Source organism: Ambystoma mexicanum, chromosome 2q, assembly GCF_040938575.1.
Source record: "Ambystoma mexicanum isolate Mex_15411 chromosome 2q, UKY_AmexF1_1, whole genome shotgun sequence".
NCBI classification, from domain to species: Eukaryota; Metazoa; Chordata; class Amphibia; order Caudata; family Ambystomatidae; genus Ambystoma; species Ambystoma mexicanum.
The window spans coordinates 580,972,750-580,993,919 of record NC_090924.1 but is presented as its reverse complement, the minus strand read 5'-3'; the positions used below and the strand labels follow the sequence as shown (position 1 = coordinate 580,993,919).

General features: G+C 48.2%; 1 protein-coding gene across 4 annotated transcripts in view; it reads right to left on the bottom strand.

Moving 5' to 3' along the window:
- The window catches only part of XYLB (xylulokinase), a 1,749,028-nt gene that overhangs the window by 1,616,657 nt on the left and 111,201 nt on the right, over positions 1-21,170 (bottom strand). For all 4 annotated transcript variants that reach the window (XM_069647728.1, XM_069647731.1, XM_069647730.1 and 1 more), the window contains exon 4: positions 17,001-17,081. In XM_069647728.1, the coding sequence (XP_069503829.1) occupies positions 17,001-17,081 (81 nt within the window). The remainder of the gene's footprint in view (positions 1-17,000; positions 17,082-21,170) is intronic.

The following is a 21,170-nucleotide window of genomic DNA, read 5'->3' as shown; positions in this document are numbered from 1 at the left end:
ACCAAGTGAAATTGAAACGAACGCTGTATGTCACGGCTGGAATAGTAGCCAAAAGTAGCTTATCAGATGATTAAATATAGTAATTGTTAAACAGCAACACCTATCGGGGGACCACAGGCTTTTAGGGAGTCCTAATACTACGAAGGTAGAAGACAGAGAAATATCTTGTTAAGTAATCCTAAAGGGATATGGACATTTGAAGTACAAGCTGAGAAACTGTTTTCTTTTTCAAGGGGGAGAGTAAAACCCATACAGAAGATCATTATCATTTCTACCAAGAGATCTTAAGATTGTGAAAACTATACTATTGTGTACTAAACTAACTTTGAGACTGAGAGCAAGTCTACAACAAGTTGGGCCAGGCAAAAACCCACACTGAGGCTATTGTGCAAGTCTCCCCCTTTTCCTTTAGTTAGGTATTTTCTAAAGTAGTACTGCCAGTTAATTTTGATAGGTAGGGAACTTGCCTCATCGTGATAGGGCTAGTTAGGCGTTTTTGCCTTTACTTTGAATAAGAATCTTTAACTATGACCGAAGGTAGTCTGAGTCGTTCTTCAGGTTCACCACATTACCCTTTCTGATCCAACAGTTTTTAGGGTAAGTAGTGTTTGCTGGCCTCATGCTGCGAGGTACAACATCTCAGCACTGCCCTCTTTCGACCTCCCCGTCCCAAGCCTGCCCTGGGACACCAAACACACAGCATACAATTCTGTCTTTTTCACAGGCTTTTGACAAAGTCTATTCACCAAAATGCCTGGTGTAGCCGAAATCGCATCTCACCCCTGATGTCGTTAGCATCAAATGTCATGTGATTATTCTTTATGCAGTGTCATCTCTGGAATTTATAGGGAATGAGCTTTTGCCTGAATGACATCACAGGAAGGGAAAAGGCTTAAAATAAAATCACTTAAAATAAATGTAAGATCACTAAAATAACAAATTGTTCTGCAGGGCTTGCATCTATTGCATATTAGGGCAGCACTGTAGTAAATACATGGTTGGAAACTAAAATAGCGTTTTGTCCGCTTTAGTACAATCACCTGCCAACAGCACTACCTCCTTATGCGAGAACAAGTTGATATGGCCAGTTACAGCCATCATAGGACGGTTAAAGCCTCACATGCCAGATGAAGTCATAATATGCTAAATTCAGCCTAACACACAAAGTCACTCCCATAATATGCTAAGTGCAGCCTTGTGCGATCTTATACCTGGTTAAATGTCATACACCGTGCAGGAAAAGGGCCGGAACAAAATGGTGCAGTGCTCTGGCAAAGCTTGTCTTGCCATGCGCTACTCTGTCCTGAGACCCAGGAGCTAGTGCAGGACACTCTGAGATCTGTTCCTTGCACGCACAACCAACCCGCGCATCAATGAGCAGACCACACGTTGCAGCACAGATTGCTCGTGCATGCCAGAACTCCGCTTCAAAACAGATCTTGCTGAGAGTGTTCTGCGTTAGCCCCTGGGCACAGATCTGTTCTGAAGCCAAGTTTTTGTGATTGAACAAGCAACCCACGTTTCAATGAGCAGATGGCTTTCAGAAGACTCGGAAGTTGTCCAAACTGGTATAGATGTCTTGCAATTTACAGACATTCTTTTGGTAGGGTGAGAATTGTGACCAATCAAAACACTCCCTCTAAAGAAGACTCACGCAGGACAATACCGCTTAGTGACACCTCTAGCCTACAAGCAACGGATATAATTGTTGCCCCTCCAACTACACAGATCGGACTCAACACGGTACAGAAAACAAGCAATCAGGCACTGAAACAAAAACCAAACAATTAGCAATCTTTAGCAATGAAACCAATAAGAACAAAATTGTCCCGGATACAGACAAAAAAAATAAAAATAAATCTACCAACTACTAAAACAACCAAATTCAATGGCTCCTGCGCCTTCCTAAGAAATATCAGAATGCCACCATCAAAGGGCACACAAAAAGAGGTGGGGATCCTACAGCCTAATGTGAGCAAGCCAAAAGGAATCAACCGCGGTGGCTGACCACAACAATTCACCTGTTCGGCATAACGAAGCAATGAGCCCGAACTCTGAGTCCACAAACCAAGATGATCTAAGTGACCTAGTGGAAGCAGTAAACGCTGAGGAAAAAAGGGAAGCCGACCACCAAACAACAACAACCCCCTCAGAGAAATTGAAATTCCTGCCTGATCTCATCCCACGTCGGAACTTTGTTATGCAACACCAAGGAATCTGTGAATATCCCTAAGCTCAGTAGACCACTTCATGACCCTGGAAGAGAGACGCAAGCATGTGGTAAAAACTGGGATACTCATACCCCCCGCCGCACCAATGTCTACTACCATCGATAGGCCTATCGATAGGCCTGTATCAAATATCCATTCTCACCGAGATGTCTGCTCGAAGACCAAATCTAACCTAATAATGGTGGAGCGAATATTCCTAGAGAATGACGGCTTCATCTTAAACCGTAGATCTGTGCTGAAACTCCGCCATCTCAGCCCCCACTTCAGACACATAACAGCAGATATAAAAATCGTACAGTTCATCAATGAAATAAGAATGGACTGGTAGACATTACACCTGAATTCCAGCCTTATGAAAGAAGCCCTACAGGAACGAGCAGTAGACTTCCCTCAACTGGGTGAAGTGCCTACACCAGAATATAGTAGCAAATGGAACCCTCCACTAAAATCCCACAATAGACAGGAGCTGGGTATGTCCCCCGAGCCACCGACACTCAAAAAAAAAGTGCCAAGGATGTCAAGCTACAAACCACTAAGAATCAGCATCACCCAATCAACGGCTCAACCAACTACACCATTTGGAAAAACGGCATACGCAGTAAACAAACACAATGCTGAAGACTGGTCCTGGCTGCCAGTGCCTTCAACCAACTCCTAGAGCCAAGGCCTGCAAATCAAGAACTATCTGACAGTCGCCTCATGGAACACACAGGGGTTTTCTCACCTCCTTAATTGTCATACACCAGGACTAAAGAAATGTGACATTATATGTCTACAGGAAACATGGCTGAGAACCACCCAGTATGATATGGATATGATTGCTACCTAAAACACGCTCAAAAAGGCGACAAAGGTAGACCCTTCTCTGGCATGCTGACCCTTGTCAAAAGAGGCCTGGACCTGTCTGTCCAAAACATACAGAGCCCGAACCCCTACGTGCAACTAATATCCTTGGCCAAACCATTGGATAACAACTGAAAACACATAATGATGCTCATATGCAACATTAACAATAACGTAGACAAATTAACTACAACAAACTTCTTGATGTAATCTTGGATAACATCGACGCCACTAGATCAGACAATAAGAACCTCCACAACCTAGTGTGTGGCGACTTAAATATTAGGTTTATAGATAACCATGGATCAATCATCGACAAAGAGGCCTTATCTAATAACGCCCATAAATGGATAACCGCAACCACCGACCGCGATCTGCATATGTTAACCGGCCATACTTCTGGGGACATACCAAGGAATCACACCTGGCACACCAGCGAGAACTCAGCGTGCATAGACTATGCCTTTGCGTCTCTAAATCTTTTACAAACCATATCAACACTCAAAATCAGACAAATGACTTCTAGCGATCATAATCTCCTTGAAATATCCTGCAATATCACAACACTGAGACAAAGCAATACATTGGACCACAAATTGAAGACGATTCAGGGGAAAAAAACATTATGGATTAACGCTCAAGACATTGATATCATGACACAAACATTAGACAGTTATATCAAACTGAACTGTGCCAGTATTGATTATAAAGGCTCCTAGAATTATTCACAGACTGTGGCATTCGAAAGTCCAACCACCTCCTTAAATCGTGGCACTCATACAACCCTCAGGTGGTAGAAGCAAAAAAACTGCTGCAGAAAGACTTGAACGAAATCAAGTGAAAGAGGGCCCCAGAAATGCACCAACGAATTAAAAAAAAGTAAACAAAAATACAGAAACTGGCAAATTGCATCCAAAGCGCTGAGAGCACAACATGACACAGAGATAATGATAAAAGCCATAAGTAACAAAAATACTAGATGCCTATGGGAATTACTCAATAATGATGGCAGCTTCCAACCAGCCACCCAATCAGCCAACATCTCTGAGGACGCTTGGATAACACATTTCACTAATCTGTTTGCACTATCCACGCCCTTTCCATCTGTAATCCCAACAAGCATGAGACCCTGGTCATTCGAATGCTCACTCTATCTGACGTAGAAACGGCCATCAAAAAACGAAACCCATCCCGTGGCCGAGGGCCCGATCGACTCACAAACACCATGCTGAAAGCACATACCAGCGAATTGGCCATTCCCATTTTCCTCCTTTGTAACCAGATGAAGCGCTTAAGACTAATACCCCCATCCTGGAAACGAGCAGTCATCATTCCTATTTTTAAAAAGGGAACAGGGAAGATCCTTGAAACCACCACCCGATAGCCATTTTATACATCATAGGCAAAATATTCTGAACCATTCTCCTGCGACACCTCAATAAATGGGCTACTGAAAATAAGAGGTTTGATTATAGACAAACCGGCTTTGTGAAGGATGGGAGCACTCTGCTGAATATCTTCATCCTGAACACATTAAAACTCCAGGCGATCAAACAAGGAAAATGCTACTACCTGGCATTAATCGACCTGGAGCAGGCATTTGACTGTGTTAATAGAGAGAAACTATGGGCTAAACTAGATACATGGCGTTGCCCAAATGATCTATTGAGCGCAATCATGGCCATGTACTCTGACAAAACAATTGAAGTCAGACTATCGAAAAAAGGAGAACTGACAAAGCAACATTCTGAGGGCTCAAACAAGGTTGTCCCTTGGCAGCAACATTATTTAATTTATACATATCGGACCTGCACGACAATCAAAAAGAGGTCAGAGCGCCCCCCCCCCCAAGAATACAAGACAAAGAGGTGCCCCGATTCCTCTACGCTGACAACCTGGTTTTTGCAGATAAAACCCTGATAGGTCTACAACGGAGACTGAACAAGTTTCTACAATATACTGCTGTCAATGACCTAAAAATAAATGTCCGGAAAACCCAAGTCATGGAATTGACAGGCATCATCAAACAACAACAGATATGGAACCTACACAATAACACCAGCCATAACCTTCCACAAACAAAAGTTAATACCGATAATCACATATGGTGCTGAGACCGCTCTAACGCTACCATGGGAAATCTGCCGCCCCCCCGGAAGGTCTATTTTGTAGAGGCCTACTGCGGCTGCCGAACAGCCTACCCATAATCTTGATTCGATACGAGCTTGCTCTCCAATAAATGGAATCAATAGTGCTATGGAAAGCCCTTTCCCTTAATAGAAAAGCCATGATGACTAATCACGCCCCTCATCATCAAACTCAAGACTCCCGAAAACTGAGCCTATAATTCAAGAATGGGAACACAATTGTGCGCTCTGTCTCGATTCCATCCGAAACAACACTCAGCGCACTGATTCTCAACCCTGATGAAGTTAAAAAGAAATTAAAAGAACATGACTGGATATCAACCCAGGAACAAACACTGAAATACAAACTGACCATCACTCACAACTTGGAAAGGTGATCTATCAACACAATACCAGCATATCTGTCGAAATGTCCTCCCCAGTCACTACAGAAATAAATTCTTACGTTTCCGTCACAGCAGAAGTCCTCGAATACAGGAAACAACTCAAGAAAAACGCACCATGGTGCCGGTTCAGTTATGATGGGACCACCATAGAATCATTATTTAATCTGATAACAGAATGCAAATTACTCTGCGAGAGCAGAACTAAGCACCTCGCAAACTGGTTAAGGAGTCCTCAACCCTAGATGCCAGAGAATGGTGGGATTTCCTCTGCCTCGGAGATCACATTCCCACGATCCTAGCAACAATGAAATTCCTGGAAGAAAACATACCTCACCCTGAATCCACGTAGCAATGCGAGGATGGAAAGTTAAAAGCCCTGTACAGCCTAGCAAGTCCCTGGAAATAGCTCTTTACCTACGAGAAGCGGGTTTTGGAGATCTTACATTGAAAGATTTGTTAGAAACCAACCAATACAAAATAAAAAAAAAATACTGTGACCAATCAAAACCACAGAGTACAACTTCCATTTTTCGCTCGAAAGGATTTCTTACCGAATCACTATATGACATGTTTAAAACTTAACATTTTTCCCATAATGCCCTTTGCTTTAATGCAAATTGCCAAGATTGGGTTCTATGAAGAGATACTGTGTTGCGCAACCTGGCCTGGAGACATGCTTCTCAACCCCGCCCCTCCTATCCACAGCCCCACCCTCCGCCAAAAAGGGGAGGTTTGCCCAGTACATTTTCCCCATTTCCAGCACCGGTCATACGCCATTTGCGGAAATCATATGTAAGTTACAGGTTCATAGGTCCAACTGTGTGATCATGTTCCAAATCCAGCCTTTATCACCCAAAGTACTCTGATCTTGTCAGGTAAACCCTGATTTGCCAGACAGGTATAATTAATTGTGAAAGATACGCAACCACCTGCCCAGGGACCTATATTCAAGAATGTCAAACATGGACTGGAAAGGGCTTTTAGGTGGGTCAAGTGATTGTAGTAGGCGTGTACAGATTGTCAGTGCAACAATGGTGCATTTTAGTCATATGGTTGTTTTTGCACAAAACAACCATGCTGAACGATTTATATCTTCCAGGTTATCTCAATTTGAGCAGTTAATGAACATTAGGCCCTGTGAGTTAAAAATATTTAACAAGGACCACACAATTGGAGAAGTGGAAGTCAGGATTTGCACCCTAATGTACTGGTTTCGCTGTCTCCAATTTACGTAGCAGAAAACCTCTCCCGTCAGCCTATAATTCGTTTTATATCAACATAGTAAGATTTGTGTATAGTTTGATTTTATAAGCAGATCAGCTGTTTGTGTTTTATAAAGTAGATGTGAAAAGCAACAAACGTATTTTAAATCTAACAAAGGAACGAGTTGGCTAGAACAAGGAAGATATAGATTGAGGTTATCCAACTTAACAGTAAAACATTTATTAACATCAGTAGAATGAAAGTCTGAGTCATCCACACTGGGATTCAAGCCGATAACAAGCGGCAGGATGCACACAATTACTAGTGGCAACCACTTAACTCATTGATTCATCGCCAGCCAATTCTACATACTATACAAAAAGAGTAATTTAAGTTTGCAGTGCAGTGTCACTCATTGCAAATCAAACGTAAGAAAACTCCAAACACAGATGTCTCACTGTTAGTGGGAATTCTCAGAAATGTGCTAATTCCCTCCACCTTAGAGAAACCCAGCAACTTTGCTGTATTTTGAGGTCTTGGTTTTTTTAACCTCTAGAGAGTGAGACACTTTTTCCCCACTCTCTCATGTATTTTAATGTGATTTTGAACACTGTGTTTCTTGTGGTTATGGAGTATGACAACCTCCATAATCATCATCTTTTACATTGGGTCACACAGCACCTTCAGTGCAGTGACACAGGGGAGTCTTCCAGATTTCCTAAAGGTTTAAATACCTTCTCTGGGATAAACTACTGTTTCCCAAAGCAGTAAAGTGAAATTGACTTTACTTACCTGTGTAACTTTCTAGACCCAGCACACACTATCTTACAATAGGGTACTGGAGGGGTTACCTAGTATCCCCTTTGTCTAACTTCTCATGTAACAATTTTATGTTACCCTTTTCTCGATGAATAGCTGGTGTCAGTGGTTTACTTTTAACTACCGTGGTGTGCATTTACCACGGGCTGCGTTCGCAGCTGCAGTAAAGCACCCAAGGGTGCCATTTTTGTCAAAATGGCCCAGGTCTTCTTTTTTCTCAATTTCTTTGTGGAAAGGTCCTTCTTGAGATTTACTCTTTGCGCCAAACCAGGTTTGGTCCCTTTGTTCACTTTTCCTTTGGCAGGATTCACGAGTGAAGCCCGCCTCTGGCTCCAGGGTATCCGGGGTGGGCAGGAAGTTAGGGAGGTTCCCAAAACTCTCTGTGCTTAGTCTCCTAGGAGACCCAAATGCACTGTGTAGTGATTGGCCGGCTGACTGTCCCGCAAGGACAGCCACCCTGCTGGGTGACACAACTGGGCTGGAATGAATGGGAGAGAAGGAACAAGTTACTTACCTGTAACTGTTGTTCTCCAGCATGGGTCTGGCATGGATTCACATGCTCATGAATATTCCCCGTCGTCAGGCTGGGAATCCTCGGTAAAGAAAAAACCAGTATCAGTTTAGTTTCTGATCTGACTTTCGTAGTAATAACCAATCACTGGTCTCTGCGTCATACTGACCACAGCCAATGACTGCCCTCTACCTAAGCCCCTCCTCTGGCAGCCATCTTCAGATTTGGAAGCACGTGAAGTGGCAGTATGACCAAGTGAAGAGCCGCAGAGGGGTAGGCGGGAGGGTTCGCATGTGAATCCATGCCAGACCCATGCTGGAGAACAACAGTTACAGGTAAGTAACTTGTTCCTTCTCCAGCATGGGGTCTGGCATGGATTCACATGCTCATGAATAAAGAATACATAGCAGTACACACATGCACAACCACGGGAGGTGGCAAAGGCTCAATATTAAGCATCACATCAAACTCAACATTAAGCATCTTACCTCCTCACCAGGCTCACCTCAGGCGAACAGGTTGCGCAGCACTGCTTGGCCGACCCTGGACTCCTCCCTGGAATCCCGGTCGACGCAGTAGAATTTTGTGAAGGTGTGCGTCGACCTCCACGTAGCAGCCCTGCATATGTCCAGCAGGGGCACACCAGATAGGAACGCCGTGGTAGCTGCGATCGCTCTGGTGGAATGGGCTCTCGGACGGCCAGGCAGCGGTCGGTTTGCCAACTGATGACAGTACATGATACAGCCGGAGAGCCATCTGGAAATGGAAGCCTTCGAGAGAGCCTTCCCCTGATTGACAGGTCCAAAGTTCACAAAGAGTTGTGACGTCTTCCGAAAACACTTCGTGCGGTCCACGTAGAATTTCAGCGCTCTAGCCACATCCAGCGAGTGCAAAGTCCTCTCAGCCGGCGACGAAGGCGACGGGAAGAACACAGGCAACACCAAGGGTTCGTTAAGATGGAAGTCCGACGGTACCTTGGGCATGAAGGAGGGGTGCGTCCTGAGCACTACCCTCGTGTCGTGAAAAGTCAAGTACGGGGCCTTGCAGGAAAGGGCCTGGATCTCTCCCACTCGTCGTGCGGAGGTGATGGCCACAAGAAACGCTGTTTTCCACGACAGAAATTTCAACGGAGCCGAGTGCAGAGGCTCGAACGGAGGTCCCATGAGCTTGGTCAGCACCACGTTGAGCTCCCACGCCGGGGCCGGAGCCTTCACCGGCGGGAACGATCTGAACAGTCCCTTCATGAACTCTTTCACCAGACGATGAGACCACAAGGACGTCCGCCCCGTGGTTCTGGTGTATCGGGAGATCGCAGCAAGATGAATCTTGATGGACGCGTGTGCCAGTCCAGCTTTGGCCAGCGTCAGCAGGTACGGCAGTACTTGGGGGGCCGTAATCCGTAGAGGGTTAATCTTCTGTGCGTGGCACCAGACAGAGAACCTCTTCCATTTGTGTCCGTAGCATTTAAGAGTCGAGGACGCCCTGGCCTTTGCAAGAACCTCTCTGCAGTCGGCCGGTATGTCGTATCCTCCAAACTCTAGCGCTGCAGGAGCCAGGCCTGCAGGTTCAGCGATTTCGGGTCGTGGTGGAGGATGGCGCCTCCTTCTCTGGAGAGTAGATCCGCGTCCACCGGCAGCTTGATTGGCGGGGACGCCGACAAGTCCAGAGGGTCCGGGAACCATATCTGCCTCAGCCACGCAGGTGCGACGAGGATCATCCTGCACCGTGACCTCTTGAGCTGGTTGACGAGCCGGATTAGCAGTGGCAAAGGAGGGAACGCGTAGAGGAACAGGCCCTCCCAGGGGAAAGAGAAAGCATCGCCCATGCTCCTCGCCTGGGGAAACCTGCTGGCGAACCTCTGGCACTTGGAGTTCGTCGCCGTCGCGAACAGGTCGATCTGGGGTGTGCCCCACCGTCGGAAGAGGCGATCCACTAGATCCTGCCGTAGCTCCCACTCGTGGCACGAGCGCAGCTCCCTGCTGAGTGAGTCGGCGATGGTGTTTTTTATCCCTGCCAGATGAAACGGCACCAGAAATATCCTTTGGGCGATGGCCCAGTGCCACAGGTCCTGCGCCTCCTTGGAAAGTGCTGGGGACCTGGTTCCGCCCTGTTTCCTGATGTAAAACATGGTGGTGGTGTTGTCGGTGAAGATCCTCACCACCTTGCCCTTGAGGGACGGAAGGAAGGACCTGAGGGCCCAAAACACTGCACGGAGCTCCAGGACGTTGATATGTAGGGATTTCTCCGTCGGGAGCCAAAGGCCTCTTGCGTGCAGATTTTCGGTGTGCGCTCCCCACCCTTCCAGGGAGGCATCCGTGGTCACTGTCTCCTGGTGGGCTGGGGTCTGGAAGTCCAAGCCCGCTGTCAGATGCGCGCGGGTGCCCCACCACCGGATCGCTCGTCGGAAACTCTCGTCGAGTGTGATCCTTTCCTCGAAGCTGCCCGTCGTTTGGATCCAGCGCGCGTCCAGGAACTCCTGCAACGGGCGCATCCGGAGCCTGCACATGGGAATGAGGTAGATGCAGGAAGACATCATTCCGAGGAGGGACTTGATGGACCTCACCTTGGCCGCGTCGGCCACCAACATCCGCTGCACCTTGCCCAGGATGGTCCTGGTCCTCTCCTCCGACGGGGAGGCCAGAAGGGACACTGTGTTGAGCCTCGCTCCCAGAAACAGAGCGTCTTGCGCGGGTACCAGGTGGGATTTGGCGTAGTTCACGGAGAATCCCAGGTCCGTGAGAAGTTGGACCGTCCTTGCCGTGTGAACCACGGCGAGCTCCCTCGTCTTGGCTCGGATGAGCCAGTCGTCCAGGTAGGGGTAGACGTGGACCCCCTCGCGGCGCAGCTGCGCCGCCACCGGTGCGAGGCACTTGGTGAATACCCTGGGTGCCGACCGTAGTCCGAAGGGGAGGGCTTTGAACTGGTAATGACGCCCTTGGACCACAAACCTGAGGAATTTTCGGTGCCCCTTTAGGATGGGAATATGGAAGTAGGCATCCTCCAAATCCAACGACGACAGGAAGTCTCCTTCCTCCAGCTGACCCAGGACGTGCTGGAGGGTGACCATCCGGAACTTCTGCGCCTTGATGAACTTGTTCAGACGTCGCAGGTCCAGGATGGGGCGCCATCCCCCCGTCTTCTTCTTCACGAGGAAGTATCTCGAGTAGACTCCGGAGCCCCGAAGCCTCTTTGGGACGAGTTCGATGGCGCCCTTCCTGAGCATCGCTTTTACCTCCAGGAGAAGTTGAGGGACGTGAAGTTCTTTCCTGGCCACGGGGGGGACGCGCGGGCACCTTCTCTGGAACTCGAGCGCGTGGCCCCGGGCCAAGGCGTCCAGCACCCAACGGTCGGTGGAGATGGACTCCCAGCCGGCCTCCCACCGGGGTGCTTCGGTGGGGGCCCGACCCCACGGCCGGTTCAATCCTGCTTGGACGAGGTTTTGCCGCCTTGACCTCCTTGGCGACGACGGCGGGGTCCGCCAGACTTGCCTCGTCCTCTGTAGGCCTCCTGAGATGACGAGCGGGCCGCTTGACGGTAGGTGGAGAAACCGCCGCCGGAACCTTTGGAGGCGCCCTTGCCTCCGCTGCTCCGAAAGGGCGTCCGTCGTTGTTGCAGAACTCCCAGGGCCCGGGCCGTCTCAGTGTCCGCTTTAATGGCCTGAAGGGAATCGTCCACTGTTTTGCCAAACAGGTTGTTCCCATCGAAGGGCATGTCCAGGACTCTGGTCTGAACGTCTTGACGGAAGTCCGTAGCCTTGAGCCATCCACGCCGCCTAAGGCAAACGCCGTTGCCCAACTGGCGGAACCCAGTGTCGGCGATGTCCGTCGCAACGGTAATGGCGTGGTCCGAAGCCACCTCACCTTCCTGCAGGATCTCCAGGGCCTCTGTCCTCTTGTCGTCCGGCAGGAAGTCCAGCAGGGGAGCCAGTTTGTACCAGAGCTCCCTGTCGTAGCAGGCCACGATAGCCAAGGCGTTGGCCGCTTTAATCGTCGTTGCTGCCGACGAGATGACTCTGCGTCCCATAGCGTCCAATTTCTTTCCCTCACCGCCCGGTGGGGAAGTCGATGTGGAGGCCGCACCCCCCCCGCTTTCTTCCTGGCCGCCGCGGAGACGACGGAGTCCGGGGTAGGCTGCGCCCGGAGGCACAGGGGGGCCGTGTCCGGGACCCGGTACTTCTTCTCGTACCGGTCTCTTCTAGCTGGCGTCGTGGAAGGGTTCTTGAGGAGGGTGAGGCCCTCATCCCAAATGTCGTCCAATAGAGGCACTGAGAGGACCGTCTTCCTCTTGGCCTCGCGCCGCTGATAAAGGAAACCTTCCTTCTTCTCCTCAGGGCAGAGTTGAAAAAGCTCGGATGCCCTGGTGATCATGGAGTGGAACGATCCAATCTCATCGGGCGGAGAAGCCCTGGTGGGAGGCGACGACGGTACATCCTCGTCGTATACCTCGTCGTCCGTACCCGTCGCTGCCGTGTCAGTCCCCGTATCATCCCCTCGGGTGGACGGGGAGGAGGGCTGGACGGGGCGCGACGGCTGAAAAGGAGGTGGGGGGTGGATCCTTCTTTTCTTAGTAGGGGGAACACCAGAAGGTCCCGGTTCTGGGTCCCCCGACGGGAGAGGTTCCTCCGTCGGCAACGGTAGTCTCGTCCTTATCTCTGAGCATAAGGACTGTATAGCCAACAAAATGGCCACCGAGTTGTCTTGCGGTGCTGGCAGAGGGGAATCCGACGGGCGATCAGGGGCCCCGTCGGTACCCTCGTCGTCACCTGCGTCGGGATCCATCCCGACGGGCCGGTCTTCTTCCACGCCGAGGCCGTGGCTTAAGACCTCGACCAGTTCCTCCTCCGAGGTTGAAGCCGAATCTAAGACAACGCCCTGCCCCCCCTTTCTCTTCCCCTCGGGGGATTTCACGGGGGTTCTATCGATGGGCACAAAAGAGGACTCCCTTCGAGGTGGCAGGGAGACTCTGAGCCCCGAGGTCGCCACCACTGGTGTAGCCTGCACAGGCTGAGCCAGGGCCGCCGCGACAGTTTCGATAGAGGGCTCGGCCGGATGGATTAAGGCCTTCACCACCTTAGGTGCGCTCACCGCCTTATCCTTGAGGGGGGGGACACCGCCTCGCTCCCCCTCCGATGGGGCCTTCGAGCTCGACCGGGGCCTCTCCAGGAGCTTCGCCGGGTGCTCGGCCTTCCTCTTACCCGACCCAGAGCGTTGGCTCGTGGTTGATGGTGCCGGGGAGGGTGCGCCCTGCCTGGCGCCCGTAGAGCCCGACCGTTCGGCGCTCCCGGTGCCAGCGGACTCGCGGTGCTTGGCCTTATGTTGGACCCCCGTCGCCGGGGCGTCCTCAAAGGTCTTAGAAGACCGCTCAGATTTCTTCTTCTTCTTCTCGCCGGACGGGCTCTTCCCTTCTAGCCAGTTGGCGAGACGTTGATGGCGGTCCTTCATGGTCCGCTCCGACATGTTGCCGCAAAACGCACAGTCCTTCTCCACGTGCGTCTTGTCCTCATGTAGGCAGTAGAGACAAAAAGAGTGTTCGTCCTCCTTGAAGACGTTCTGCAGCTGGCATCCAGGGCAGACCCTGAACAGCTTTCCGGGCGTCGAGCTTCCCTTCTCCTGGGCAATGACCGGGCCTGAGAAACTTCTGGAGTCCTCCAAAAGCGTAGCTCGACGAATCCGACACGGGTCCCCGTTGATCGGATAGAGAGTCGGTGGAGCTTGAGGCTCTTTTGACCGAAAAAACGAAGTTTTTGAGAAAAAACGTGAAAAAATAGCACTAACGCTCGAGAGCAATAGCACGAGGATCCCAACACATGAACGTGCGGTAAAAATCTGAAGATGGCTGCCAGAGGAGGGGCTTAGGTAGAGGGCAGTCATTGGCTGTGGTCAGTATGACGCAGAGACCAGTGATTGATTATTACTACGAAAGTCAGATCAGAAACGAAACTGATACTGGTTTTTTCTTTACCGAGGATTCCCAGCCTGACGACGGGGTATATTCATGAGCATGTGAATCCATGCCAGACCCCATGCTGGAGAACTGAAGAAAAGGCGAGGCTTTTGCCTTGGAAGGCAGTGTCGACCACTGGATGAAGGAACGTAGGAAGAACTTGAAGAGGACGCCTGCTGCAAATCCTGTACCGTTGGTTTGCCTGGTGAAGCCCTACTGCTGTGCTGAAACTCCAAATTCGTATCGACAGAGAAGCCCCTGCAGGGACGACTTTTCCCCTTGAGTTGGAGGGACCAATCAACTCCAAAGTAAGCCGCCTGGACATTTTCTCTGAGCTGGTTGACTTTCCAAAGAGTTGCTGCTGGAAACCGAATGCCAGAGGAACACCGGATTGTGCATGTTGTTTTTAAGCTTGGCAAGAATTCCAGGAAGATCCTCCGGACTCCCAGGAAGCAGGAATGACCGAGCGAGAGCCCCCTCAACAGAGTGCTGGACCCCAGAAGCAAGGAAAGGCCATCTCGACAGCCAGGAACCGCAGCGTTGCTATTTGCGGCAGACACGAGGAGCTGAAACACCAAACAGCCACTTGTTTGAAGATTGACGGTTGCGAGCAGGGACCGTCCCATTGCAGTGCATTGCAAGTCCTCCCTCTTGTCCCCACGACTGAGGCCCAGGAACAGTGAGATCTGCAGAGCTGCTCAAGAACAGAAGTAATCTGCTGCACTTTTTCTTCAATACAAAGTAGTCTGAGAGAACTTACCTCTTGCTGTAGAGTTGCTTGCATCTTCTACTACTCACAAATCTAACAGCTTGTGGCCCTACATTGATTCTTTTTTTTCTTCAAAGACTTCGAAAACATTGTGCAAAGACTTTTCTTACTTACCTGCAAAGAAGTGCTTCAGATCATATAGACTTTTGCCCATTGACTTTGGCTTAGCCTGTTCTACTGAATGACTCTTATTAGGGGATCTAAAAGTATTGCCTGCTTAAGAATATTTGTGGTCTCTTGTATGTTCTAATCACCTTTTCCTTTGGCTTACTCCTAAATGATTCTAAATGCAACAGTGGTATATTAATGTCCACAGAACCCCAACTACTGAAGTCACCTGAGGGTGTAGGTTGTGTCTGTGGGCCATCCCAAAAGGGTACTCACTGATTTTGAGATATTAAGAGGGTGTATTTTGTGAAGTATATTTGAGTGTTACTGTTATATTGCTCCCTTCTGAAGAAGGCTTACCCTAACTGACTGATAAATTAATAATTGTTTATTCAATAAACCTTGTGTTTAAATGTTTATCTGAATACTTGTCACTGTGAATCTCTGTGTAACTTCCCTACAGCTCACATTGACCCCTCTGGAGATAAACCTGGCTGCTCAACACGCTACCAACCTGTGTAGTACAAGCTTATACCAAAGGTTGGGTTCCTATTGCCAGGAGATCAGGGTTGTTGTAGTGCCCCCAAAGGGTACTGCATACAATCGTGCCCAACACACAAAAACTGAATAAGGACGAACAATGCTCCATACACAACTCTGAACACATCAGTGCAATGCTATTGTGGAAAATGTCTAGTTCCCATATGCCCACAGATAGAGCTTGCACTCCTGCTGGAACTGCTTGTGGTAATGTCACACTGTGGGCTTCCTGTGCATCACTAAGGGGCAATGGCGGAGTACCACGTATGTTGCCTCTGGGGCTCAGGGGTTGGCCTCCAGGGTAGAGCAGTTGCCGAGCTGCTGGGTAGTGTGATGAATCTGATGGACTCATTACCGATTCCCCATTGGTAACCTCCTCTAATGTGGCCAGGGGATGGCAGTCAAACCTGATCCTGACCCTGGGGGTGGTTATTTTTTGAAAATCAGAAACTCCTTCCCTTATATCACTCTAAAGAAAACTCCATGCATACCTCAAACTTTCACAACATCCATCAGCATCCTGCAACGTTGAAGCTGCTAGCATTGGTTTAAATAAAAGCGTTCCTATAGACCCGTGCGGTGTACATGAACACTTTCATTTACACCAAAGCGAGCAGCTTCAACGTTGCAAGATGCAACGTTGAAGCTGCTCAGTTGGTGTAAATAAAAGTGTTCATATACACCCGTGTGTTGTATATGAACACTTTCATGTACACCAAAGCAAGCAGCTTCAACGTTGCAGCAAAATGAAAGTGTCCATATACAACACGGGTGTATATGGACACTTCCATTTACACCAAACAAGGCTTCTTGTGGCACTCCTCCAGTTTAAAGGCACCAAAAGGGAACCGTGTATGTGCGCTAGTTTAGCGCACATATTAAACTGGAGGAGTGCCACAAGAATAGGCTTCCAAAAAGCCAGTTTACAAATGTGGCGGTTGCTAGGTTGGTTTCCAACCCATCCTAGCAACCGCCCATGTATTCTAAAAGTGGCGCATTCCTTCGACTTCGGAAGAATGCGCCACTTTCAGAATAGGTCTTAAGTACCGAAAAGGTCGTTAACCCTTTTAAAGTCCTTTTCGGTACTTAACACCTTGATAAGAACTGGGGCCTAAATCTTTCCGTTACTTGAACCTGACGTTTTATATTTAAATTGTCGCAAAAAGAGCTTACCAAGATGAAAGTTGGTCGATTTCACTCACTGTTGATGCCAGAGAGCTACGCACAATTGCTTGAACCACAGAACACAATCAGGAAAGCTCAGCACTTAAATAGGAATTAGGCAAAAGAAGCATACACCTGAAGGTTACATTGCAACAGATCAAAAGCCAATGGTATTCATCAAAATGTAACTACTCAGGAGCATGATTCTTTTAAGTGCTCTAAAGGAGATGTACACTCTACAATACAAAATGTAATGTGTGGCTCTTTAAAGTAAAAAAAAAAACACACATAAGCCTTATATGAACAAACATTGCATACAACTGGATTATGCTGTACCTGGCCTGTTCCAGATATCGCTTTGACGTCCTGAAAACTGAATCCAACCGACTTCATCTTTTCCAAAATCAGATCTAGGGACTAATAGAAAAAGGGCCATTCAATGAAAGCATCAGGTAGGCATCAACATCAGTGCATCGTTTCTACCCTTCAGCTCTTCATACATTATCTAGCGGGTTTATCATTATGTTCTTCCCTCTTGCACCACAGGATCTAATTAGTTACCCAGACACTGTTTTTATATTGGGGGAACTGCAATTATTCTTTTAAGAAGGAGGTATTAAGGAGCACGCCTGCCATACCAGCCATTCAAAAGGCAGTTTCTTTTTATGAGGGAGCTAGGGGAAGATAACTGTCCTCCAGCTTCAGTAATACCTCATATGTTTGTGACTAGCAAAAAACAGAAGTTAATATCCAGAACGGACACCCCAACTCTCTACTGAATAATTTGCGGGGTGTTGCTCCCAACAAAGGAGTTAGAATGACCAGAAGGAGTGGTGCGCCACATGCAAGTCTTTCTAAAAGTATCATGAGCGAAGGGCCTGTTTGCTGAAGCCTCCTCCTATCTGTAGGGTAAGTTAAGGGGCACACTTCAGGACCACATGGCACAAAATTGGGATGCAGTGTATGCCTGTGTACAATTCTGATAATGAATGTTGAGGTAAATAGCTTTATGTTACCGGTGAGATAACTCACTGATTAAAAGCATTCTGTAACCCTCTTTTTAGTTTGAGATTTTAGATTGTGGTTTAGCACCACCTTTAAGCCAAAACTATTGCATTAGAGTGCAGATAGGGGGAAATGGAATTTGAGGTACGCAAATCTTGTGGGTGTTGTTTGGTTATTTGCTCACCCATTGACAGCCCATCGCGATGCTAATCCCTATGGCCATTCCCACACAGTTCCTGCCCCTCCCCGCCCAAAACACCTCCCCAAGGGAACTCTTTGAACAAAGCCATACCAACACATTCTGCACTTAAAGTGCCTGCCAGTGTTTTCTCAATACAGTCTTCTGAGAGTTTTAATTGGAGTTGTAAACATGCTCGGGTGTAATAAAAGTGTCTTAACCCGGTCTGCCTTCAGCCACTCGATTTATATTGGTTGGGTCATATTGTATGTATATATGTTCTCTGTTAAGCGCTTTGGTGAAAGAGCTGTATACATAACACACCATTAACATTATAAGCACTATGCGTGTCCTTCATTGAAGTCCTGTTAAAAACAATCACTGGCAAAGCCAACAGTTTTAGCTTGTGTATAAGTATTAGGCATTTGTCAGGCACTGCTATTGCCATGCCTACACAAAAGCCCAAACTGTTGGCATTGCCAATGCTATTAGTGTTCTGAAATATCCTCAACATTACTTGTAGAGCCCTCTAGAAGCGGAAGGAATGTTTTGGCAGTCCCCACCACACCCCCCAGATACAGAGAACATACAAGTTTAACCAACAGGCTTTTCCAACAAGGCACACTGCCAGCAACTGAACAATATTCAGTTCAATGAGGGCATTGTGTCTATCATGGCAACGCTATGGGAAACAACTTTAAAATGAAATACCTAAGAAATCTGTATTACGAAAGACGGGTACGCAAAGACATTCGCAGCAAGTTGAACCATTTTGAAACTGATATTAAGGCCTGTTGGTGGCACAAAATATTCTGGTGTACGCATCCTCGTTCCTGAAAACGAGGAAAATTGTGCTTTTTGAAGTGTAAAACAGAGGTTTGCCTCAATGAAATCCGGATAAAGGTTTTTTTTTTTTTGCATATTTATTTTTAATTCTTCTATTTTGTTACTGGGCTGGGGCCAGAGCTGGACTGGTAAAAATAGAACTCTGAAGATTTCCTGGTAGACCTCTGCTCCCTGGCCTTCTTTTGTGTAGTAACCCATTTTATTTCCACATTTTCTGATAGGAAAAGGGATGGGGTTGCTGAAAATGTGTAATATGGGGCCACTTTGAACATTATTTCCAGGGCCATTTTTGGTTCCCAGTCCATCCCTGGGTGGGGCAGACACAAGTGTCAGATGGAGAATGCTAATGGCCCCTTTCCCCGAGAAGTCGCTGGTAAAGGGAAAGGGCCATTAGCATTCCAAAGCTCCTCATTCTGGGTGTACGCCAAAGTAAAGGCCTCCACCACATAAGCCTGATTTTCTTCTAGCTAGTCAGCAATGTGTCTAATTTGACATGAAAACAGTGCATGCACAGTCCTTCGGGCCCTGAAACAGCGTCAGCTTGCTGTGCAAGCCTCGTTTTCGTGACACTTCTTTATTAGGGAAAGAAACAATATTTCATAGGCCCCCCTCTGCGAGAACAAACACAAACACGGCTACATGACCTGTTCTTTGGGAATATACCCACTCGAGAGTCCGCAGCCACACTTTAGTTCACTCTACCTTTCACAGAAGGGAAATAACCATTTGCATATCAGTCTTTGTCCCGCCCACATTGGCAGTCCAGGACCGAAATACTATGGCAATTCTCTTCTGAACAAGAGTACCAACAGCAACCCCATACACGTGTTTCAGCCTTGTTGGGCCTCATCAGTGAGGTGGAGCTGTGCCTCTGAACACAATGAGCAAGGAGTCCACGTCTGGATGAACCTAGGATACTTAGGGTCACTAAACCCAAGTCCCTTAAACTATGAAACAATAGTCCATAGGCGCCCCTTTGCGAGAACAAACACAGCTAAATGACCCGTTCTTTGGGAAGGTAACCACTTGAGAGTTTGCAGCCACAATTTAGCACACGGTGCTAAATCGAGTTGCGGTAGCGCTAGTAGCATTGGCGGTATCCCAACGGTATTACCATCTGGATACCACCCATTCGTGATGAGGCCCATAGTCAATATCTACAGACACATCATGAATTGTTTGCAGAAAGGAAATAGCCATTTGCATATCAGTCTTTGTCCCACCCACATTGGCAGTCGAGTACCGAAATGCTATGGCAATTCTCTTCTGAACAAGAGTACCAACAGTAACCCCATACACGTGTTTCAGCCTTGTTGGGCCTCATTAGTGAGGTGGAGCTGTGCCTCACTGAGCACAGTGAGCAAGGGGTCCACGTCTGGATGATCCTAGGAAACTTCGAGTGACTAAACCCAAGTCCCTTAAACAATGAAATAATAGTCCAAAAGTGTGGCTGTGGACTCTTGAGTGGGTACCATCCCAAAGAACAGGCCATTTAGCCGTGTTCGTTCTCAAAGAGACAACGGACAATTTTTTGCTTCCTTATTAGGGGCACACATGCACAATTCATTGTGTCTCAATGCGGTTAGTTCTCCGATCGTGCCCTTGCCCCTCGTTTAGGTTTCCATTGCCTAGTCTAGTGCTCTTTCTTGTACTCCTTGTTCACCTGTTTCTTTGCTACTCCAGTCCTTCTGTGCTTCCCAGAGACTCCTCCGTTGTGTGCCTTGATCCTTCTCCTTCCTTGGGTTTTGTCTATACCCTTGGTTCCTCCTGCTGACCCCTAGTGGGTTCCTCTTGCCTGCCTCCAGTTTCTCTTGGTCCCTCCTGCTGACCCCTGGTGGATTCCTCTTGCCTGCCTCCAGCTTTTTGTTCTCACTTGTGCCTTCCTTGGTGTTGCCTTGCTACCTGAAACCTCTTCCTGCGTAGCATTAGCTGGAGCCATCATCTTAATTCCTACAGGTCTCCACCGGACATTCTACATGGCCTTCCATGCCAGTGCTTGCACTGTTCTGACACCAAGTTAATCAGGGAAGCGCCAGCTTGTGGCGTTGGGAGCTGATCCAGTGCCTCCTGGTTCATACTGGGAAGGCATTGGGTTGGTTCCCTGCACTGTGACATTTTCTAATCAACACTTCCTGACAGAATGGCTTCCTCTTTGCAGCAACAACAACCTCGATGGACAGGTGTGCAGTGCCCACAAGACGCTTTGTATAACAGATTGAGACACCAACGGGAGTACAGCCTCCATGACGGGGCCCACCTTACCTGGGGACCTCGTCTCTCCCTCAAGGTAAGTGGCATGACACCTACTCCCCAAGTTCTTATTTTTGTTCCAAATTTTGCCAACGGTGGTGCCTCATCCCTTTATTCTAATGGTTAAGAACGCATTGTTGCAAATACCTCTCGAGGGGAGCCAGACCGAGGATTGTGATTGGAACGCTTATTCTCCCTATGACAAGGCAGCGCAATTAAGATCAATA